The sequence below is a fragment of the Panicum virgatum genome, chromosome 8N (assembly GCF_016808335.1).
Source record: "Panicum virgatum strain AP13 chromosome 8N, P.virgatum_v5, whole genome shotgun sequence".
Classification (NCBI taxonomy): domain Eukaryota; kingdom Viridiplantae; phylum Streptophyta; class Magnoliopsida; order Poales; family Poaceae; genus Panicum; species Panicum virgatum.
Genome location: NC_053152.1, coordinates 36,879,213 through 36,903,743, shown reverse-complemented (window position 1 = coordinate 36,903,743; position 24,531 = coordinate 36,879,213). Strand labels below are relative to the sequence as shown.

The 24,531-nt window shown below is 47.7% G+C and overlaps 3 protein-coding genes across 3 annotated transcripts in view; 2 read left to right on the top strand and 1 right to left on the bottom strand.

Moving 5' to 3' along the window:
* Nucleotides 1-5,060, top strand: part of LOC120685004 — a 34,734-nt gene extending 29,674 nt beyond the window's left edge. The window contains exons 4-6 of the mRNA XM_039966856.1: nt 3,656-4,236; nt 4,356-4,508; nt 4,647-5,060. Coding sequence (XP_039822790.1) covers nt 3,656-4,236; nt 4,356-4,508; nt 4,647-5,060 — 1,148 coding nt within the window. The remainder of the gene's footprint in view (nt 1-3,655; nt 4,237-4,355; nt 4,509-4,646) is intronic.
* Nucleotides 5,061-14,493: 9,433 nt separating this feature from the next.
* LOC120685003 (glycine-rich cell wall structural protein 1.0-like) lies at nt 14,494-15,066 on the top strand. The gene has a single exon (XM_039966855.1). The coding sequence runs from the start codon at nt 14,494-14,496 to the stop codon at nt 15,064-15,066; it is 573 nt and encodes a 190-aa protein (XP_039822789.1).
* Nucleotides 15,067-19,536: 4,470 nt separating this feature from the next.
* On the bottom strand, nt 19,537-21,599 carry LOC120686137. The gene has a single exon (XM_039968306.1). It carries the CDS (start codon nt 20,866-20,868, stop codon nt 19,744-19,746), a length of 1,125 nt encoding a protein of 374 aa, XP_039824240.1. The 5' UTR covers nt 20,869-21,599; the 3' UTR covers nt 19,537-19,743.
* Nucleotides 21,600-24,531: the final 2,932 nt, after the last annotated feature.

Below are 24,531 nucleotides of genomic sequence, written 5' to 3'. Positions count from 1 at the left end.
AAACACATAGATATCCGGTTCCACTTCCTGCGAGACAATCAGGAGAGAGGCCACATAGACTTGATCCAAGTTCCTTCAGAGAGGCAAACCGCAGATATCCTAACCAAACCTCTTGAGCAGGACACCTTTACTCGCTTGCGAAGGGAGCTTGGGGTTTGTTACCCCTTTTGATCGCTGACTTTTCTTTGGTTAGCTTTGTTGGCCTTGTTTATTTTTCTCTTCGTTTTCTAGGTTTTGTAGTTGCATTGTGCATATGCATTGTACATTTCTACATTTTGCATTGCTTCACTTGCACTAGCATTCTTGTATACACTGCTATGATCTCCTAGTGCTTGCTAGTGTGAGTTTATAAATGTGACCATGTATAGCTTGCTCCACTGTGTATATGACTTCATCTGAGTTAAGCTATTTTGATTTGAAAATTTAAAAATATAGTCACTCTGTCTTGGCTACTAGCATGTTAGGGAGTGTTGATATGCTTTGCTATCCCATTCATGCTAGTGTAGCCTTTCGTTCAGCAATTCATACTTGACATGATCTCAAATTGATAAAATTGCTTGAATTGTGCTTGAAATGGAATGAAAAGATCCAGGTGGGATTGCTTGTCGCACTGATCGAGCTTTCGGGACGGCTCACTTTGCACTTGTGAGAACCCGGGCAAGGCTGTGCATGACTGAAATGAGTGCCTTAAGCTTCTGATTGCCTTTGGCATAGGCTTCGTCTTGTTGCTAAGTAAAGCTTGACAAGCTTTCAACCCCTGGCATTAAATTGCTTGATATAATGAGATTGCAAAAATCAATGTTTACAACATGCTTTGGATGTTTTAAGCTCACATGTATGAGTTTGATTAGCACTGTCTTTCATTCCCTACTTGCTTGTGCTAGATCAAGGGTGATGCTTTTATTTCTCCTAAACTGGAACTTGCCTAGCTCTAGACTGATTTGATATACCCTGTTGGGCTAGATGCAGGTCTTGTTTATGGATGCACATGTGCTTGTGACTAGTTGATACTCATATCCTTGTATCCCTGAATGCTTTCACTTACACCTTCTGCATTGCATTCATTGCATAGCATACTGTCAGGGGGAGTCTCAGTTTCAGGGGGAGCTTTAGGTCTTTTTCTCCTTGATGTGTGCATGTGCCAACAAGGGGGAGAAGTTTAGTGATCGAACAAGGGGGAGAATTGTTTGATTTTTGAGAGAACCAAAAACTTGAGAGAACCAAAAACTTGTTGTGCACAGGGCTTTCAGAGTGCATACATGTGGTGAGAGTTGCACTGGTAAGGGAGAAATGCATTTCAGTGGGAATTTCTGCTTTGTTTAGCTCCTGGCTTTCCTTTCACTTCTGGCATGACTGTGTCGAGCCCTGCCTCTGTCTTTGAGGAGTCATGCTTGTGTTTGATCGATTGCGTCGAGCCGTTGCCCTTGTCTTAGGGAATCGATCTCTGCTTGGTCAAGTGACTTGTTCTTGCTTCTTTCGAGCTTTTGTCACTTGTTCAAGTTCTCTCTTGCTTCTTTGTTCTTCACTGTTTTTGTTTCAATCTTGGTTCGTTTGTGGTGTGTTGACAATGCACTCATCAAAGGGGAGTTTGAGGAATGTTGAGTACTCTATCCTACTTGTGATGAGTGAATTGTCAACCGTGCGGTGTGATCGTGCGCTTGGTCTTTGGATTGCAGGTACACGGGCGTCAAGTGTCAACGGAGAGCTGCCGTGGAGGTTCTGTGGCCGATGGACCATGCGGTGGATGGCGGTGAAGGGTAGCAGGGACCGGAGCTCATGCCGGGCGGTAGCTGTGGCGTCCACTCCTAGATCGAGGGCACAAGCGACGATGGAAAGCGGGTTTCTTGGTTTGCGCAACAAAACCAAGCAGGCGGACGGCGGTAGAAGACGCCAAATCGTGGAGGCACGGGCGTCGGTCTCGGGACTGACGGAGGCGACGGGCGTCGACGGCGTCTAGGGCTTCGCTGCGGGCGAGGAGGTGACGGGCGTCGGGCGGCATCTAGGGCAGTCAGAAGGCTGAGGCAGGAACGGCATCTAGGGCCACGGCGTGGAGGCGGGAATCTTCCCGCGCGTGGAGTTTTGGCGGTTTTCTCAAAACCGGCCACCTACCCGGGTTTCGCGGACCCCCCAAAACCACGAACCGGATCTTCATCGACTTGGCGGCATCGCGGAGAAGGCTTCGAGTCGAAGAAAGAAACTCCGCCATCAGATGAGATCGTGTACATATTTCCGGTTTTGCCCCTATGGGCGTTTTAGTGTCTAGTTTGAGTCGAGGGTATTTTGGACCCCTGCGTGGGCACCTTAAATACCCCTCACCCCACTCCTCTCTCCCGGGCGCCAGCCAGAACAGAACGAGCTGCACCACCTCCTCCCTGGCGCCGCCCCCTCTTTCTTCTCCCTGTCTCTCTGCTCCATCTCTCCTCTCTAGGATTAGAGGTATGGATTCTTGAGACTTTTGTACTGAGATTGTGTGGGAAAGGAGGCCCAATCCTCCTTGTGCCCTCCAGGGTTTTGAATTTGTGTCAATCTCGTACGTTTGGTGCTTTGTTTTGGATGAATTCGATTTTCCCTTGTCGATTCTTGTGTACGAGATAAGGAGTTATTTCTTGACGATTTTGTGACTCCTTGGGGTGTTCTTAATCCATCTTGCCTAGCCCTAAAACCCTCGGATTCACGAGCTCCTTCGAATTGAAGTTTTGGCGTTCTTGAGAAAACCCCAATCTTGCTTAGGATTTCGTCGATTTCTCCCAAACCATGGAGTAATTCATCGATTCCTTCTGTGGACGTGTTCACAAGTCCCTTGTGATCATGCCTACGAATTTTGGTGAGATTTGGACTTGATTTGGTCACTCGATCATCGAGGTTTCGATAGAACGCAGGCTGGAAAGCGTTTCTAGACTCTGTTTCATCTAGCACCGGATGAACCGACGCTTTGAAATTGTACGCGTCAGATCAACCGGTATATAGGTCTTTCTCTGAGTTAGGGTTTTCTGGTGTTCTTCAGTTACACCGGTGCTTTAGCTACCACGAGCATCGGTTTAACCAGTGCATGGTCACCAGCTGCCCCACGTGCAAGAGTTCACTCGTTTAACCGGTGTATTGAGTTTTTTCAACACCGGTTTAACCTGTGCTCAAAACTTTTCGAGTTGGTGTTCCTCTGGACAACTACACCGGTGCTTGATTGTGCCAACGTCGGTTTAACCGGTGTAGTCAAAGGTTGTTTTGTGGACTCTCTGGACAATAACACCGGCGCTCGAGCTTGATTTTGCCGGATCATCCGGTGTCAGTCACCGGTTGAACCGACGCTGTTTAAACCGTAGCGTCGGTTTAACCGGTGAGTGTTCCTTTTCTGCTGCCGGCTCTGTTCATCGGTTGAACCGACGCTTTTCAAATCAGCGCGTTGGATTAACCGATGGGTTATACCGTGTGTTCTCTTCTGCTGCTTCTTGTACTGTTTTACGTGATTGCTTCCGCTATCGTCCTAGTTTGTTCCTAGGGTTGTTTTGTGTTGGTTTAGTTCTTCCATAGCTACTCCACGCTTCACCTAGAACTCAAGGAATTGGGTGTACACTTGGGACTAAGCCGATTTTTCCGATTGCAAGAAATTTTAATCGGCTCTCATTCACCCCCTCTGGTCGCCCTTTCGGTCCCTCATGTTATGTTGACCGCTGGCTTCGAAGTGCCATTACACCTGGAATTAGAGAAATCAAAGTATCAATGTTCGAATGTGGTGAGATAAAGTACAACTTCCCAGGTTCACTTTTATCTAGTGAGATAAGAAGCTCGATTCAAACTTTTCTGCTTGCGGAATGTTCTTTTCACTGTGCGGCCCAAGTTGGTTGTATGAGTAGCCTAACAAATTTGGATTTGCATTCAGTACACATTACTGGGGAGGAACTTTACGGTTTTATATCCAATTCTTGTGCTTTGGAGCAATTTAGGCTTTCTAACTGCAATGATATAATTTGCTTGAAGATACCTTGTCTGCTGCAGAAGCTTGAAGTCCTCGATGTTTTGGGTTGCAGTAAGCTGGAGATGATTGACAGCAATGCCCCTAACCTCTCCACTTTCTTCTTTTCCGGGCGCCCAATACATATCTCGCTTGGTGATGCATTGCAAATGAGGAAAGTAATACTTCACCGTGACTATTCACCTGATGCACTACATTATGCTAGTGTCAAACTTCCATTCATTGCACCAAATCTCCAAACTCTTGTGCTATCAACAAGTGATGAGGTTAGTTTTATCCTTCCTATTAATTCATCGTTCTGGAAGCAAAACGGATGGTAGCATAATAGTTTTATATTTACAATACTCAATTCACATTAATCTTTGGGGGGCATTTCTTTGTTCAGACAGTCAGTACACCGAAGGCGTTTGGCAAATTCATCCAGCTCAAGTATTTGGAGATAGAGTTTTCCTCATCAAAGTTTTCCCAAGACTATGATCTCAGCTCTCTTATTTCTTTTCTTGATGCTTCTCCTGCCTTGGAGTCTCTCATCATACGGGTATGCCATCCATCATTTATCTCTGACAAGCTATCGTATTATAAACTCCTTATCTAGGGTGTAAATTAGTGTATTCAGACTAATTGAAACCTTGTTGTTATTATTGAATAGACTGACATATCATGTATGCCTATGCAGATAACGCAGCCAACCATAAGGCGTGATTCAGTTATTGAAGACTCAAGTGGTTACTCACGTCCACGGTGCCTTCAAGGACAGTGCCATGACAACCTCAAGAATGTGATGATAACCGGATTTTGCTCTGCGAAGAGCATGATTGAGCTCACGATCTGTATTATCGAGAAAGCAAAGACACTGGAGTGCCTTACATTAGACACTACCCGTGGTCATGATACGAGGTATGCCAAGATTGATAAGTGCCTGCGGCTGAATAAGGAGGCACTTGTGAAGGCTAAAAAAGACCGTATTGCCATTCAGAGATATGTCGAGGGAAGAGTGCCCCCTTCTGTGAACCTGAAGGTTATTGAGCCATGTAGCAAGTGTGTCGAGAAATATAAAGTGCTTCTCCAAGCTATGATATGCATAATTTAGCTTCATGTATATTAATATATCTAATGTCTTAAACTTGTATAATAACATCTGAACTATGGACTATGGATAGTTTCTATCGAAATCATAAGGAAACAAGTCAGAATTTGACCTGATATTTCTGATATTTCGTGTTCATTGGTCGAGTCTCACTTGCAGGCGAAAATGCTCAGGAAAAGGCTTGGTGTGTGTATCCATGACAGAAACGTTTTGCAAGAAAGTTACTGATCACCCCCTCGTCACAAACAGAGGAGCATAATATTTTTGGCATCACTATGACATTGTCACTTGCAAAACGTCTCATTGAGTACCAGCAAAAAAACAGTACCATCACGTAGTTTCACCCGACTCCCTGCGCTGAAATCATTACCGGACTCCTTTACCGCCGCCTCCACCACCACCATCCTTTTCCTCGATCTCAATGGCCGAATCGGCAGCACTACTACATCTGTTGTTCATTTTCTTTTCTTAATTACTCAATTTACGCAGTCAAGGAAGTTGAATTTCCTTAGCTCTCTATAAAAAAACGCGGCCGGAGGGGTGAACGGACCCCACCGTTTGCATTAGTGGAATTGTAACACTGGAATGACAACAGAAAAAAACCATATCACTCAGTTCATTTGCATTGTGTTTTATTTAATAACATTGTGTATGCATTATCGACTTTAAATTACATGAATATTCATTTCAAACTTCGCCGAAAACAAGATGCACAATCTATAGGTGTTAAAAACTTCACTGTCGACTTACCCTCAAGTATTCATGGCACACGATTCCAGTAGCTAGTGGAAGCCACGCTAGCCTCAGTTGATTATAAGCACTTATTATTTTTTTGCAAAAAGGACTGTAATATGTATTAAAGATCAAGCACAGTACAATCCTTTTTTGCATAGAGGACCCTGAGTAAAAAGAAAATTACAACAAGACCCTGAACGCTACTGTGTATCGTCTTCCTCCTCCGACGCTGCCGCAGAAGCTCCGCCGGCCATCGGGCATAGCATCCAGACTTCCAGCTGCCGATCATCACCAAGCCAAAACAAAGAGCGGACCCCAGACGTTGGAAAGCTGCAAGAGATTCTCGGTTCGTGCCCACAGCCGTCGGCTCCTTTGATTCAGCCCCCAAAGCCGCCCACATCCGCCAGTCCCAAAATCCAAAGCGCCGCCCCAACTCCGTCGGAAGCATCGCCAGCACCAGCCGCAAGGAGGAACACCCAGCAGAGGAGATCCATCTGCACGCCGATGGGTGGACTCCAACAAACCTCACAAGAACAATCCGAGCAAAGGAACTCACCTGGATGCGCTTGGAGGACAAAAATCCACTTTGCCGCGCCGCCGTCGCCGGCAACGAACAGAAAAACAAAAAAATATTGCAAACCCCTAGAAGTCACGCAAATTTTTCATGCGTAAATGCGCGTACACAATCATAAGGATTCAATCCCACAACCTCCGATCTCGCGTGTAACTTCCTTACCATCATATCTATGCATCACATATTATTGGATGGGAGATGTATTCCTTTTGAAGTAACTGTTGGGATGTGAATCCACCAAGTAGCAGAGCTGGAGAGAGCACCAAAGAGACATGAAACAATAGCAGGTGAGAAGAACTGATGAGGACACACTTACTGTCCAGCAAATTTGGCCAATGAGTAACATCCAGCAACTAAAATTCCTTCTCAGCCAAACGTGAGCAGCAGAAAAGGAAATCCACAATAAACAAATATAAGATATCAACAGCAGGTTCCCCAACACTTGAGGTTCCAGCTTAATTACCTTCGATCCATGAGTGGGGAAAATAAACTAGGGGTGTCACTTGGTAACCCTTAGATGCAGCTCCAATCCTGTTTAGTTTAAAGTTTTATACTATTTTTCAAAAATGAGATCTCATTTTAAAGAAATAGTACAAAATTTTGAACTAAAGGGAATTTACACCCCTAAAATAAAGAGAAACAAAAGAATTAATTCTCCGGAGCAAAAATAGCGCAATATAGATAACTTTATTTACATTACAGGTAGCAATTTCTACGATATCTCACATCATGTATCTCACATATATTGGTCATCATATCAGTCTGAAGATAAATGAAGGAGTGTTGCTTTATTCACATGCAGTATACATAGCTTCTTACAAGAAAAAGGCTACAAAATATTGCAAGGGCACATTACAGTGAGCTTGTGCACAATTGCAGCACGATTTGCTTGATGCTAAGAGCTGGTGTCACACTCTACCGGGTGGCATTGGCATTCAGCTCACTCCTGCACATAGGGCACTCCTGGTACCCCCTGACAAGGTGCTCTTCCAAGCACACGCCGTGGAAGATGTGGGCGCACCGCGGCCACGCCGCCAGGCCCTGCTCGAGCGCCTCGTAGCAGATGGGGCAGTCCTCCCCGGTGACCCGCCGCCTCTTCTCCGGCCGCGCTTCGTCCTCCGCCGCCAGGGGCGCCGGCAGGTGGAGCTCCGTGCCGGCGCCGCCGAAGGCCGCGGCGGGGCGTGGAGCCGCGCCGTCGTCGCGCTCGCGCGCCAGGGACTCCAGCGCCGCGTGCATGCTCCTCATGCGCTCCGGCGTGCGGTCCCCGGGCCGGAGGATGCCGACGTCGGCGGTGACAACGATTCGCGCGCCCGGCGGCCGGGTGCGCACGGGCGCCATGGCGACGAGGCCGGACCACAGCGCCCGGAGCTGCGCGCTGAAGCGGGACGGGTAGACCAGGGGCGCCAGCGCCGCACCGGCGAGGCGCAGCGAGCTCGCCGGATCCGCGGCGGCGGTGGCGTGGGAGGGGAGGTGGAAGCGCACGCGGGCCAGCTTCGGGCCCAGGACGTGCATGTCGACGCCGTTGTCTGCCCCGCTCCGCGCCCTCGAAAAACGGGTGTAGTGGTAGTGCACGAGGATCTCGCCGCCGCCGCCGCCGCCCTTGCCCGGGACCGCCTCTGCGGCGATGAGGCGCATGAAGCCGGTCGTGTTCTGAACTGAGGCGGCCCGCTTCGGCCGCCCGAGAAACCCCACGGCCGCCACCGCCACCAGGACGACGTTCGGTGCCGCTGCGGCTGCGCCGCGTTCGACGTCCGGCGGCCGGCCGTCCTCCTCGAACTCGCTGTCGCTATCGACGTCGTCATCCTCGTCGTCATCGTCGTCGCTGAAGTTGTCCTCGTCGGTTAGACCTTCGTCCTCTTGCTCGCCGAGAACGACACTCTCCTCCTCCCTTTCGTGCCCCGAGGGCGGCGGATCAGTGGCAACGCCGCCGCCAAGAACGTCGCCAGCAGCGGCCGGCGCAGCTGTCCCGGCGACGACGACCGCGGGCTCCCCCGCCGACACCGGGATCATCTTGATGCCCTGCAGGGAGCAAGGGACATGCGCGCCGCTCCTGGCCTCCCGGCAAGCGGCTCCACCCTGAGGGACGACGATGAAGAGTGGGCTTGGATCGCTATGATTCTGGGGGGCGGCATGAGAGAGCGCGGCTATTTATTACGGGCTGCTTCCGATCCTTCCGTAGGCCGCTGGTGTTTTCAGTTCCGAACCTGCTCTTCGATCGACTCGGACTCCACCCCGACCCCGTTTGCTTCAGGTCATTGCTTAGCTTGACGGGCACCATCCGTTTGTCGTGTGCGGTGTGCCTCCCTTTCGTTTTCCGAGGGTGGGAGACAGATTTTTTACTGGCTTGAAACAAATAGAATTTTGTAGCCGTGCATTTGGCTTCTACACAACACAAAGGCTCCCCTAGTCCTAACCGTAACATTTTCTTAGAATAGGGACAGAGTAGTGCACTAGTTGACATTAGAAATTTTTTTAGAACTGAAATCTATATGCTGTGTTCGCTTGATTTGTCAGCCAACTAGCTAGCAGTACTGTTCTCTCATACTAAATCAGCACCAGCCACCAGCTACCAGCCAGTCAGTAGTACTGTTCACTCATAACAAAATCAGCACCAGCCATCAGCCACAGCCAAGCGAACACAACGTATATCAAACTCAATCCCACAATTGCAAAAGATACAACTTGTTAAGGTTGAACTTAAAAAGTTTCTACCTTTGTTTGAGAAAAAATAGACTAGACGAGAACTAAATCACACAAGTTTCAGTGCTATAAATTATGTTATCTAAATACTCGTATTGTAACCAATGATTACTGATTACATGTGCGCTGCAATCCAAAACAGCCATGCAGGACACTTGTCCCTAGAGCACACAAGTTTCAGAGCTTGTGTTGTGGTCTCACTCTCACATCACCTGGCCACGAGCCACACGAACCCCGTGGTTAGGGTATCCTGTAAGTGACAAACCCCACTAGTAACGCCAAACAATGTAGCTTTGTAATGACCAAATTGCCCTGTACAGATTACGTCCAAGCAGAGCCATCCTTTCAAGCAACACGGAAATATAATAAGCAAGAAAATGAACCTACAAATGCTGCTTTCATCTAATTCCACAAAAGAAAGAGGATCCTATTAAAGCTAAGGAAAACATTGCATTCTATATCTTTTTTAGATAAAGGAATATCCCGACCTTGAACACAATATCTATAGCCAAATGAGGAATCCGGCAAATGGAGTTGGCATCCTTGATTTTTGACAAAAATGCTTAAAACACCCCTCCAACAGTTTGGCAAACGACTTGGCAAAATATGGCAACTTGGCAAAAGTCCTCCCTCACCGCGCATATATGGCAACTTGGGAAAGGGCTTGGCAAATCCTCTCCCTGCTTGCATGCTGTGTACTGACCACGAAAATAAAGTCTTCTCCCTACTTGCATGTTGCCTACTGTTTTTTATTTCCATTTCGTCAAGTCCGAAATAGCAAACTAGATCGAATTGTTTTTTACTTGGCAAATAGTTTTGAGAGTTGGCAAATCACAAGATTTGTCAAGTAGAATATGACAAACTTTTGGATATGCTCTTAGACTCTAAACCTCAAATAAGATTTTTACAAAAATAACACTACTATAAAAATGATTTATAGCAACGCACCGATTTTTTTTAAGGATGGACCAATTTTGCATCTATTCCTACAAATGGAGCTGGTATACTGTAGCAATTGAGCCGCCCCTGAAAATCCATTTGTAGGGGCGGCTCCCCCCTAAAAATGTGCCCATTTGTAGGGGTGGGTAGGGGGTAGGCTGCCCTTATAAACCAACTTTGTAGGGGCGGTTCACCCCCTACCGGCCCCTACAGATATTTTTACAATTTATTCTAAAAATTGTTTAATTCAAAATAAATAGCAAACAATCTTGAACAATTGTAAAATTTGTACAATAAGACTATTTGGACCTACAAAACTAGAAAAAAATATGACAAACATATTTTATTGTATCTAATAGTTAAATGTTTGACAAATATAAAGTTATTGTATGAGATAAGTTAGGATGGGAGCTATTCATTGTGGTTTCCACACCTTGAACTAATATAGGCAGTCAAATTAGATTTTAATATTTTTTTTCTAAATTATACAGGTCACAATAAGCTTCTAGTTAAAATTTTATATTTTTTGAAATATTTTTCTATTTTAATGAATTAAATGATTTTTTAGAATAAATTGAAAAGAAATTGTAGAGGCGGGTGGGATGCCTCACCTACCCCTACAAATTCATTTTTAGGGGCGGGTGAGGCTCCCCAAAATGATAAACCACCCAAGGAGTATCTAGACTGGTTTCATTCAGTTACTTGAATAACTGTCCGAAACCTTTCGGTACGTTTGGCAATCCATAGGGAGAGGGTATGTATGAAAATTGTATGCAAGAGTTGACAGAGATAATTTACATGGAAGTTAGACTACTAGTTTTATGGATTGATTGGTTGGCTATCAAAAAATATGGTCATGCGCCAAAATGTGGGCATGGAAACGAGAGGGGCTTGTTTATCATTTACGTATGCATTGGATAGAGAATGCACACGTTGTATAAATCCCACTTGAAAACTAGTAATAATCTTGTAAGAACACTATCAGAAAAAAAAAGAAGAAGAAGAAAGAAAGAAGAAAACAAACAAAAGCGTCGACGCGTAGTACGCGCTAAACAAAGATTGCCAGGTCCGAGCACGAGGCGCTCAATCATAGCGTCTCGTTTCCGACGTGGTCAAGAAACAAATAAAATCGGACTTGCTTGTTGCCAAGCGCGATCGATTCGGGTTCACTGATCTGACTCTCGCCGGCGCCTTATCTGTCCGGGCAACCGGCCGGCGCCGCCGCGCGCAATCTCTTCCGATCCGATCCGTGGGATGAATCTCCGAGCGAGCGCCATGGATCGGAACTCCAGAGCGCCTTGTGCCGGACGCAGCCGCGGCGGTTGCAGGCTTGCAGCTCCGTACAGCAAGTACGTACGCCCCTCCTCCTCCTATATGATCGATTCCCATTAATTTAATCATGTGCTGATCGATAACCTACTTAGGGTTGTAGAATCTAATGTTTAGGAACTGATTGATCGAATTCAGCCTAAACCTCGTCACGACAGTAGTTCTCTTCTCGCGTGCGTCAAATTTGAAGAATCGCAAAAAAAAAAAATTAAGTTGTCCATCTCTAATCTTTTGCTGCCTGTGATCCGGCCTTCATTTACGGCTTAATTATTTAGGCGATGCATCAAGAGCTTCATCGTCAACTAAAACAACTGATAGCGTACCCTGCCCGTACGAAGGTGCCATTATTTCTCGAGGTGCCGACGGAGCCTTGTTGACAAGCTTCCAGAGGTATATATCGACAGTTATGCTATTAATTTGGCTGTAGGACTATATATAAGTGCCTACTCTAGCTCCTTTCACCTTTAATTTGGTAGGGATGAGAAATATCACATCACTGTAGTAGGATATATAGCTTTTATTTTTTAGATAACGGAACTACATTCCGGCCTCTGCGGTAACGCACACAGCCAAAGCCTCTGCGTGACCACACACAGCCAAACTTATTACAGAATCCAAGAACAAAAAGAAACTTTAGTATATAAAGATATGTGTACTAAAGATCAACTAGCATCCATGGCGTCGAAGAATTGAGATCCAAGGACATCCCACCTCAGCGTGCCCGATGAGAAGGCAAAGTGGTATGTCGCCTTCCGGACATCCCCCACTGCAACTGGCAAACCGACCCACGCTCGATCCAAAAACTAGAATGTGGATCAGATCCGGCGATGAATATGCTGCCGACTCTTTGCGTTACCGGGTCGCCAAGGTGCATTGCGACGCCGAATGGTCGCCATTGGAGAAGCACCTGTCCCCGGCGAAAGAGAGGTCATTGCTCACTGTTAGAATGCGTGAGCAACGGCCGCCGTCGACGTGTCGGCGAAGACGGGAAGTCGTCACTGGATCTGCAACCCCATCCTCTCCTCTTCGACCTCCTCCTTGGGCACCCCCACCTGCAGCTTATGCGTGAGCGGCGTGAGGTGCTGCCGCTGGCATCGGATATGCTGGCGGCGTGAGGTCCGAATCATGAGACACTTCCTTGCAAGATCTCTGGCGACGAGTAGGAGTGCCTCAGCAACACCTCCAACGAGGGACACAGCACCAGTGGCGTCGTTGTTGCCGGAGTCGGCACAAATTGTAGCAAACAAAGCTTTCGCCTGGCACTCCTAACGCTCGCCGCCGTCGCCGCAGTGTGACTTCTGTGTGCCACCGAGACGGCCGTCGACGCGGTGGAATGCCCAGGCCATCGATCTGGCCGTCAGAACCTGCCGCTTGAGGTGGGGGATGCAGCCATGCACACCACGACGAACTGGACTTGGGGGTGGTGGATCCACCCTCAGGACGGCTAGATCCGGTAAAGGAGAACCGAATCTGGCCATGGAGGCGACGGATCCGATCTTGTATACGTGCCACTAAAAGTAAGAAACACTTTTAAGAGCTAGATAACAAAAGAAAATGCTTCTAAATTCTGTAAAGAAGGTCTTGATGCAAAGACATGTTAAATATCCATATGGTCCTTTTGTTTGTCTCCTCTATTTTTTTTTCTCTATACTCTTTCTCTTTGGCTATGTGCATCCTAGTTATGCAGAGGTCGGGTTGAATCTTACATAATTGTATCACCTTGATGTAATTGTCTAAGATCAATAAAGCTTCCCGTTTTCAAAAAAAATAGAGAAAGTGCTATTTTTGTATTTTATTTTATAGCATTTTAAGAGGGTGATATAATGCATCACCTACATCTTCCTATAGTCTACCTAGCCTTTTTAGCTAGTAAGTATTAGCTGCATTTTACGATTATTATCAAGTTCGAACATATATTACAACCATGTTTTTGCAGGACCTGTTGAATCATATATATTCCCTAGTGCCTCTGCAAGATGCTGCCCGTGCTGCTTGTGTGTCTCGCAGATTTTTACTTCTTGGAGACACTATCCTAACCTCATATTCAATGTCAAAACCCTTGGGTTGATTGACACGAAGAAATTGGATTTCAATGATGAGACATCGCCTTATTTCATGAATACAGTTGACCACATTCTTAAGAACCATTCAGGCATTGGGATGGAGACATTTAAACTTCAACTTCACCCTCGTGCCAATATTGACGCTCGTTGTCTTGACAATTGGATTCAGCTTGCCATCAACTCTGGTGTCAAAGAACTTGCCCTAGAACTATCTTTACACATCAAGACAAAGTACGATTTCCCTTGTGCACTTTTATCCTGTGAAACAGGATCGTGTATCCAATCTCTTCGCCTTTTTAGCTGCGCTTTTCGCCCCACAGAGACATTTGGTTGTTTGAGAAGGCTGACACATGTGTTCCTGCATTCGGTCCTCATTAACGAGGAGGAATTGGGACACTTGCTCTCCAATTCTTGTGCTATGGAGAAGTTAGAACTCCTCTCCTGCAATGAGATAGTTCGCTTAGAGATACCTTCTACTTTATCCAAGCTCAGCCTCCTAAGGGTATTGGGATGCAAAATATTACAGGCTATTGAGATCAATGCTACAAAGCTGTCTACTTTTCATTATGGAGGGGCTCCAGTACAAAATTGCTTTGGCGACTTGTTGCAAGCGAGGGACATACATATGCTTGGTTTCCTCCAACGTGACATGATTTGTGATGCCCGTACCAAGCTCCCATCCATTGCGCCAAACGTTGTATCACTTACTCTGTCGTCTCATACTGAGGTATGTGTGCTGATATGGTAGATCTAGGGATAGCACGAAGAGCCTGTTCGTTGCCCTCCCTTAGAGGCTCTGACTACTTTTAGGGTTCTTCTTGCTTAACCTCAACTGATACAAGGGTGTCCCTTTTATAGAGACGACTGACTTGACCCCTAAGCAATAGATCCTAACCGAATCAATCTAACTTATATCTTTCCTAACAAACCAACTAATCCTATTTGTGGCACTGTTCACGCGATACAGTACTCGTGGGCCTAGGTCGGCCCACTTGCCATAACACTACTCCACCCTTCCAAGACAGCTCGTCCTCGAGCTGTGGTGGGTGAACATGGCTGCAGATGATGGAAATTGTCGATGGTGATGTTCTTGGCGATGACGTCTGTGAGAAGGCTGGGCTCGAGCTGGAACGTCAATGCAGAGAAAGTGCTTGGTGGAGCCACTACTGAGCCAGCGGTGAGTAGACCGAGCAGGTCCATGGAGGTGGATGCAGACATGGCCAGCAGCGGAGCAGATGGAGTCGCTGGCGGCGGCAACATGGGCGTCGAGGGCACGAAGATCGCTGGCAGTGATGGTGTCGGTGTCGATGGCGCAGGTGATGGTGGCGGCATTACCGTCAAAGCCCCCGGCGGGGATGGGACTGGCGCCGATGGTGTGGGCGTCACCGGTACAGGCGGAGAAGGCGCAGGCGGCGGCAGTCCAGGAGAAGATGCCGGCGGCGCCACTGGTGCCGCTGGTGACTGCGGTGTAGGAGAAGGCGCCGGCGAAACCACTGGCGTCGCCTGCGGGGATGGAGTAGATGGAGCCTGCAGGTCAGCAGGCGGCGTCGGTGATGCAGGAGTTGGCGGCGAAACCATGGATGCATCTATCCCCATGGATATCTCCTTTATCAGCTGCACCATGCGATCCAACCGCTCGGAGATTGAATCAAGGGTGGTGTCCATATGATGAAGCGTGGCGAGGGCCATGCCAGATCGAACCGGATTGATGGGTGGGATTGGGCGGGCCTTGGTGGTCGCAGGAACAGAAGAAGGAGGAGGCGGCGGCGGCGGTGGTAGGCGGCAGGATCAGAAGGCTAATACCAGATGATATGGTAGATCTAGGGATAGCACGAAGAGCCTGTTCGTCGCCCTCCCTTGGAGGCTCTGACTGCTTTTAGGGTTCTTCTTGTTTAACCTCAACTGATACAAGAGTGTCCCTTTTATAGAGACGACTGACTTGACCCCTAAGCAATAGATCCTAACCGATCAATCTAAATTATCTCTTTCCTAACAAACCAACTAATCCTATTCGCGGCACTGTTCACACGCTACAGTACTCATGGGCCTAGGTCGGCCCACTTGCCATAACATGTGCTGAGTCTTTATATGTTTCTTGGAAGTTTGAATTATTAGTATTTATTTTAATAGCTAGGGCTATATATGTGTATGGTACTTCTAACTTGGAGTATATATGGTTATTAACCCTGGTGACCTTTTGTTATGTATGTAGATAGTCAATACTCCAACGGTGCCTGGAAAATTCCTTCACCTTAAGTACCTTGACATCTTACTTTCCGGAAGACTTATATTTTCCCCCAGCTATGATTTCTTTTCACTGATTTCATTTATCAACGCTTCTCCTGCCTTGGAATCGTTTGTGCTGCGTGTAAGTTGCTATTTATCTTCATGAGCCCTTTTGTATGATAAAATCATTATGATATGGCGAGTTAGCTTAGTTGGTATCAGCTTTATTCATTTAAATTTTCTCACAAACTTTTGGTTTTTACATAAAACATGCATATTAGTACATTGGCAACACAATATAATAAAGAAGAAAACATATGCCGCGGAAGGCTGCAATTGCTAAGAATGCATGAAACACTTTTGTGTCAGTTACATGGCAATAATTACCATAGTTGATATTTTGCAGTTAAAACAGGATGGCTTGAGGCAAGATTCAATTCTTGCAGAATCTGATGGACATCCAAAGGATATTAGACAGTTAGAATGCCGTCATGACTGCCTTAGGATGGTTACAATAACAGGCTTTTGTTCCTCCAAGGGCTTGGTTGAGCTAACATGTCACATTCTTGAGAATGCGTCTTCGCTCAAGCGCCTCACACTGGATACAACCAGTGATCATGAGAGGAGTTTTGATATGATTGATAGATGCTTCACAATGAGTAAGGAAGCTCTCGCAGAAGCCCACAGATCTCTCAAGGCTATTAGAAGGTATATTGTTGATAAAGTACCCTAAAATGTTTGCCTCAAGGTGCTTGAGCCCTGTAAGATGTGCCAACCAGACATTATTTAAGTCAATTTTGTCATGTCTTATGCCAATTGTGTACCTTCAAGTGCAACATACAAATGCTTGCTTTGATTGATCTAACTAGAGCAAAAGAAAGAGCTAGCATTTTGTTAAAGCAACTAATGCACCGCATGACGCATCAAAACAGAAGTACAAATATAGGACAACATAAATATAGTACAAATTCATCCGAAAAAAGGTGAAAAAGAAAAACACTCAGGATGAAATGAAAGGACATAAATTTGATATTTCGATTACTTCACAATGTCCGATTACAAACCACTTCTAGCCTAATTAAAGCATGGATAGTAAACCGCTTAAACAAAGAGCCACGTCTCTCCCTCTTTCCAATCCTAATCCAAACTCTCACAATCAAAATAAGAGGACCATATGTTCAGAAAAAAAAAAGAGGACCTCACCCAAAGAGATTTAAGAGTTAACTGTCCCTCCACATATATATAGGCGCCGGACAAAAGACCAAAATGCCCTTACATGAAGCACACAACCCAAATACCCTTTAGGGGTAAAATCATCCAACTTTTTCTCTGAACGCTGGATGGACACGCCATCTTCACAACTTCAATTCGCCTCGACACAAGCTTCGTGATGAAGCCATGTTCCCTCAACCACCACCATCCAGCCACACCGGAAGCGCATCAGTTTTGAGGCTCAAACCGGTAAAACTGTCTGCTCCGATATCGACGTGTGTCCAGCTTCCACCAAGCTTTGATGCCTTCAAGCCTTTCGCGCTTCCACCACACAGGCAGCCTACTCGAGCTTGCCATCACCTTCCTCCTTAGCTTGACCGACGCCATCTCCATCACCATCTCACCCTCCATGTACATTTACTCTGATCGTACCCCATGTGAATCGCCTATGACTTCGCTCGGACTCCTCGGGTCCCTCAGCGCCAAGCCTCCGCTTGTCCTTCACCCCCGCATGATACATTGGCGCCAAGCCTCTTGCTTGCTCGTCATCACCGCATGGTCCGTCATACCCAAGCTGGAGCTCGCCCTTCACCACGTACCATCGACCGCCATGTCTCATTCTACACCTACACATCACGAGCCAAGAGATTAAATCCATACAACATTGCGTCAATCATTTATCATGCAAGGGTGACCACCATTCGTCCTCACCTAATATGATGCAAACTGCAACCGGGTGTAAAGTAATTAATATAACTTTTGCAAAGCAAAGTTCGAGGCACAGCCATGCAACAAATAAAATGGTGGCTGATGATGCTTTCCATGAGCCAGTTATGCTGGACATACATACAAATCATGTTCAAGCACAAATGCAGCTTAAGAAAACTGGAGTTACCCGGAACCAAGAGTATTACAAATCGCACTTAATTGAGACTTGGGCAATCACTTGAGAGCAGTGCCTCAGTCTGTACAAAGTAAAGGCAATAGGCACAATAGGTAGGACTGCAATTAAAAATTGTACCTCTGTACCTGAATCAAACTACCTGAATCAAACAAGACAGCCTCATTTTTCTTCTTTGTTATCTTCTGGATCATTTCTATACACTAATAAAAGGCCATAAAAATATTTAGCATCATATGGCTAGTGTAGTGTGACCGCGTGTCCGAGTGCATGGTTATTGTGAAGGTGCCCCACTGCATATAGCTCATCAAATTCAGAATATGGACAATATCAGAAATGTCAGCATCAGTCTGTTACCAACAGAACAACACAACCAGAATTCAATGCTTGGTTTCTTAGTACATGTGTGAGCCAGCAGCACAGCAGTACATGAGAGCCTGGTAAGATGCATTGAGCCAGATGAGTTCTAATAAGGCAAGACATAAAGTGGAAGGATTCAGCAAATGAAATTCGCCTATTACCAGCACATCATGAGAATATTAGGCATACAGAAAAATGTCGATTGTAATACATCCTCAACAAATCTTATTTATATTGGTTGTGTATCCATATACCAATGAAGCAACCAGATAGTAATTTGCAAGACATCTCAAATATCTTTAAAACTCGAATATATATCTCAAAACAATCTAGTGAATTATTTAATATAACGTTATATGGTTGAGCACACAACCATATGCAATAAGGCTATAATGCATCACAGTCGGTGATCAGTGAAACATCTAAGATAGGCATTAATTTGGGATAAATAGCAAAATAACACCAACAGCACCGAAGGGCATAACAGCGGATCATCTGATACTTTGGACTTCTTCTCCGGTCATTTGGATTTATGCTATGACTTTCCCTTGCTATTAATCGAATCACTTAATTTGGATGTTCTTTCTATAATTTGGATTTTATCCATGGGACCTAAAAACCTGCAAATATATGGTCAAAAACTTGTTACTCCTAATAACTATATTATTACTCAATCATCAAAGTCAGAATTAATAGCCTAATGGGACCATTTTTCTTACATGTGGGACATTAGCTCGAGAAACTCTTGCACTCTGGAGGAACCTTCACATTCCATACAGAAGGAATAAATATAGGTTTCACACCACTAAAAATTAATAACATTATACAAGGATTGTGCAGAATAAACTCCATACCGCCATACAAAGGCATCACCATGACAACATCAGTTACAGAGTTAATTTCTACCAACTCAGGCAATCTTCTGTTTTGAAAAAAAAAATATCATCTTCCACTAAAAATAAAAAAACTCATAGAATCTTCTCATCAAGGACTCTAAAAAATTCCTCCGCATCTCCAAAAGACTCTAAAATGATCTTACTCTGTAAAATTTTGGAAAACTCTCAAATGGTAGATAGCTCGCCCGCGGCCGCATCCCCGCCGTCTAGGAGAAGCGCCGCCGCTGCCATCATCCAAGAGGAGAGGGAGAGAGCAGAGCGGAGAGCCGGAGAGGAGAGGTGAGGCCGGGTGGATAAAGAAGGGAAAGGAAGGGAATGACACGTGGGACCCATGCATCGATTTGCGTGTGGAGTGGAGAGTTGAAGGATCTGTTGGGATTTGGAGAGTGAGAAATAGTCATTTGGAGCAAGCCATTCCATATGAAGAGGAATCTTCTTTTTAGAGGGTCAAATTGAGAGAGAGTCAAAAATAGCTACTATGTTGGAGATGCTCGAAAAGACAACTTAACTTCCAACTCAATCCCACAAGCTAGCCATGGTAACTTCAATTGGATCACAAATGTAGGACATATCAATCTTTCAAAAAAAAATGAAGGAGATATAAAAAAATTGAACTGCGAGTGAAGCAATTCTAAACCAGATTCCCAAATTCTGACCTTACAACCATCACCTATCTTCCACCTATGGCTTCATAGAAGAATTGAGCATGATGTTACGGCTACAGCACGCAACACATCATGCTTTGAATCAATCAATCAAACATGCCTTTGAGTGACAGTGTACTCCTGCACATAGGGCAGCGATGCCGCACCGTGGCAAGGAGCTGCTCCAAGCACTTGCCGTGGAAGACGTGGGAGCACCGGGGCCACGCCGCGAGGCCCTGCTGCTCGAGCACCTCGTGGCAGATGGCGCACACCTCCCCCGCGACGACGTCGTCCAACCTCCTCCGCTTCGCTGGCCGAGCGGCGGCAACCTCGCCCGGCTCGTCGTCGCAGCGCACCGGCGCCGGCAGGTGCTGCTCGTGGCCGCAGGCCACGGGCGACGCGTCGGCCTCGCGTGCTTTCTCCGCGAGCGCCGAGCGCAAGCACTCCATGCACTCCGGCGTGCGGTCCCCGCTCCGGAGCACCCCCACGTCGACGGTGACCACGAGGCCGGTGGCCCGCGGCGGGACGCGCACCGGCGCCGCCGCGAGCAGGCCCGACCATAGGGCCTGGAGCTGCGCGTGGGAGCGGTAGGGGTAGACGTCACCGGCCAGCGAGGCGTCGACGAGGCGCAACGAGCTCGCCGGGTCGGCGACGACGGCGGGGAGCGGGACGAGGTACCGGACGTGGTGCAAGTCCGTCCCGTAATCGGGCGCCTCGATGCCGCGCCCCCCGCTCCGGGGCCTCGTGAAGCGGTGGTAGCGGTAGTGCACGATGATCACCCCGGCGGCCGGCGGCGGTGCCTCTACGGCGGCGAGGCGCATGAAGGCGGCCATGCCCTCGTCCTGGTAGGAGGCGAACCGCGCCGGCTGACCGAGGAACGTCACAGTCCGCGCCACCAAGTCGTTATGACTCCCGGCCGCTTCGCCGTTCCAGAACCTGATGACCGGCTGGTCGTTCCCTTCAAGTTCGATGTCGTCGTCGTCGTCGTCGTACACGTCGTCGAGCTCTTCCTCTTCATCACCAAGAATAACCGAGTATTCCTCCAGCCCGCCACCGAACGACGACGGCAGGGCAAGAATGACGGCGTCGAACGGGGCGGCGGGGTCGAAGTCGAACGCATCGTCGCCCGACGCCGGCACAGGCGGCGGCGGCGGCGCCGCGGGCACTGCTGGCTTCTCCACTGACAACGCCCTCTTGCAGCCGTCTTGCGAGGTCGTGCGCTCCTCGTCCATGGTCTCCGACTCGCCGCGTCACCGAGAGAGAGTGATTGGTCGATGCGGGTCGAGACAACTCTCAGGATGGCAACGGGGCCGGTCGGGGCGGGGGGTTGCTGCCCGTCCCCGCCCCGAGCCCTGAACTTCAATCCCCGCCCTGACCCCGACCCCGAGTAGCATATCGGGGCAAAATCCATCCCCGTCCCCGACACCGTCGGGGATCCGTGGGGAATCATCCCATGAGAAATTTAAGTATATGTGCGTCAACAAAAATTGCAGATTTTGATTTGATCAAATAAAGAAGAAACCAAATCCGCTAGCTCTAAACTTCCAATTGATCAAATCAAATCAGCAAGCTTATCAGAAAAAAAATCAAATCAGTAGCCACGCAACGACCAACAAACAGCTTTCCAATTATCGATGCAGGCAAACAAATACAAAGGAATCAGATCTTGGCGTTGATGCAGCTTGCAGCGAGCCAATGCGCTTTCACTCTTCACTATGATGTGGTTGTGGATCTAGACAGGCGCGTGGAAGGAAGAAAACTGGTCGGTGGACGGAGTACATCTGCTGCACGGCGATGCTTGCCCATCAGCCCTCGCGGGATCTTGGCCTCGCGCCCTCTCCATGGTCGCCCGTCGCCTGGTGTCTTCCTTGCAGCTCGTCATCTCGCGCTCCCATCGCAGCCCCTGTCGCCTCGTGCCTTGACGAGGGAGGGGACGAGAGTAGGCAGCCGCCGCCGCCGCCGCCACTCGTTTCCGTAAAGGCCTTGTTTGTTTCCTTCCATTCTATTCCATTCCATTCTACAAAAAAATCTCGCATGTATAATATACTAAATAAAATATATTTATAAAACTTTTTCAGAAATGGGTGTAACTTTTCACGACGAATCTAGTGACGGTAATTAATCAATGATTTGCTATAGTAATCATCCTATAATCGCACGGTCAAAGACCTCATTAGATTCTTCAGGGTCACTAGCGCGAGAGATCTGAAGTTGGTTTTGTAAACTGGCTTTGTTTGACACCGTAATTAGCGGTCAAAGTGTCACTATTCACTAGCACGCTCTAGTACAGCACAAACCAAACGGGGCCAAAGTGGGCTAGGGTTAGGTTCCTGAAAACGTTGGATTTATATACATCCAAGGACTGTTGGGCCATTGGGCCGTAATGTTTTTCTGGGCCAGAAGTTTAGCGCCTATTATTTCGGGTCCCCGTGGGTGAACAATGGGGCAAAAATCGTCCCCATCCCCGCCCGATTGATTTCGGGCCCCCGTTTTTGCCCCGTTCGGGCTAGTTTGGCAGAACAGAGGGGGGAACCCAAGGGTAGGGAAGCCTTGACGGGGATTTCCTGTGGCACTTCTCAGGATGCAAGTGGGTCATGTTTGGGTCAATCAGTGATCGACCCAGCCGACCCATAAACATTTATTTAGAATTTTGGGTTAGTCTGACCCATTATAATATTTACACTAGTGACCAAGTGGGTTAATCCAAAACAAATATAACAAAATATCATGCACTGCTCGTGGCCATTGCAAATTATTCTTTACTAGCATCAACCAGCGCAAATCACGCACCAATCCATCACTCTTGTCATTATTATTGAATCATGATGAGTGCATCGGGTCTTCCCCTGGTGGTTGGCCACAACGAGCTCGTATCCGTTTAAAATGTAAATATGGGTATTCGTATTCGATTTTAATATGAATGTCATATGGATGCATCCGAATCCGACTTTGAGAACTTTTCTCTATCCGATTTCCATATTCGTATTCGAGGAATATCCGATCACATCCGTATCCGCAAAGAAAAAGTGACTAGTGAGACAATCTTAAACTTATCTTTATACCTAATTACTTAATGATGTACACTATTTAAATTATTTAGAAAGCTAGATAACTAATAATATATTTATTAAAATAAGTATTGATATAAAAATTAATGTTAACTATTTAATATATTTATTTCATGTTTAAAACTATTTTATACGAGTCAAATTAATTATTTATTTAATGATAAAATCTTTATTATATCTTAATTATTAAGTATTTAAATATTCATTTATTTATTTGACCTTTAAAATTAGTATTATATATTTAATATAAAAGCTATACATAGATAATTATATTCTTTTTTTATGAGCTATCTTCTAATCCTTTACTCCCTACTTGTATAATGATTTTGATGTACTATAAAATTATTGACAAAATAAATTGATACTCGTGATAGCTCTATGTTTCAAATCGAGAAGGTATCCGAATTTGAATCCGGATTCGAACTATCCGTTTTCTATTCGTATCCGATGAGATCCGCATTCGCATTCGTATTTGGATTAAAATGTGGTAAAAGGTGACATTCGGATCCGATTTCATCCGTATCCGATCCGAATCCATCCTTAGCTGGGCGTCCTGCTGCTGTCGGCGCCGCGAAGGTGCCGGCCCCATGGGCTTCCCCCCTGAGGCTATCTGCACTCGTCATACTCTAAATCCATCCTCTAAAAGGTATATTCCGTCCTAGTCACTAATATTCTCTACTCTACATCCAGTTTCTCCACACTCGTTCGTACTCTATATCTCTACTCTATCCCAACTATCTCATATTTTATTCAACCATCAAACTACCATCTCATTTTTTTCTCTTTTCTTTTCTCTCACACTTTCCTTCCCCCTCCTCTTCTCCAGCCTCCCCTGTGTCTCTGCCCCTCCCCCTGCGCTCTCTCTCTCTCTCTCCGGCATCCCTCTTAGGCGAAGCCACCCGACCACGCGCCGGCGGCTAGCGCGCTCGCGGGCGGCGGTGAGGCAGGCGCGGAGGTGGCCATGGCGGCATGGGACGGCGAGGCAGAGCTCTGCGCGGCGTGCGGCGGACGCCCACGGGCGGCGGCGGCGGTCGCTCGAACGAGGTGGGCACGCCGGCAAAGGCCCGCGTGCGGCGGCAAGGTAGGCGCGGAGGCGGCCATGGCGGCACGGGGTGGCGAGGCAGGCGCGGAGGCGGCCATGGCGCGGCACGGGGCGGCGAGGAAGGCGCCGAGGCAGCCATGGCGCAACGATAGGGCGGCGCGGCCTTCCTTCCTCCCTTCATCCTCTCTCTCTCCCCCTCCCCTACTCTGGACCACCTCTGCCTCACGGCGTCGAGCTTGAGCGGATCCACTGCACCGAGGTCCTCCGGGCGCTCGAGCTCGGGCGGGCCCTCCTCCCAACTCCTCCCTCCCCCGGCGGTAGGCCATGGCGTGGCGCAGGCGTGCAAGCGGGCGCGGCCCAGGCGGGCGAGGGGTGCACAGCGCGCGGCAAGGCAGGCCCATGGCGGCTCGATGGCGATGGCTCCGCAGCACCGCGTGCTCCGCAGCCGCCCTCGCACGCGTAGCCGAGCTCCGCCGCAGAGAGGCCGCGGTGCCGCGGAGTGCGAGGAGCCTGGCCCCGGCCCCGCCGCTGGCGTCGCTGCTCCGGCCGGCCACCAAGTTCCACCTGCTGCTGTTGAAGGGCGGCGCGTGGGACGCCGATGAGCAGGCCGCTATCGCCGGCATGGAGGGGGTGTCGTTCGCGTGGCTGAGGCCGTCGCCGGCGCGGGACTAGAGTCGACGCAGGAGGACCAAGAGCGGAGCCGCCACCGGCGCCACCGTGCACGCCGCCATCGCATCGGCTCTTCTCCGCTGGAGCCTCGCGCCGCGCTCGAGCTCGCCATCTCT

Bases quoted from the DNA above. Each gene is read 5' to 3' on its own strand.
- LOC120685003 (XM_039966855.1), top strand. From the start codon at position 14,494: ATGACGTCTGTGAGAAGGCTGGGCTCGAGCTGGAACGTCAATGCAGAG.
- LOC120686137 (XM_039968306.1), bottom strand. From the start codon at position 20,868: ATGGACGAGGAGCGCACGACCTCGCAAGACGGCTGCAAGAGGGCGTTG.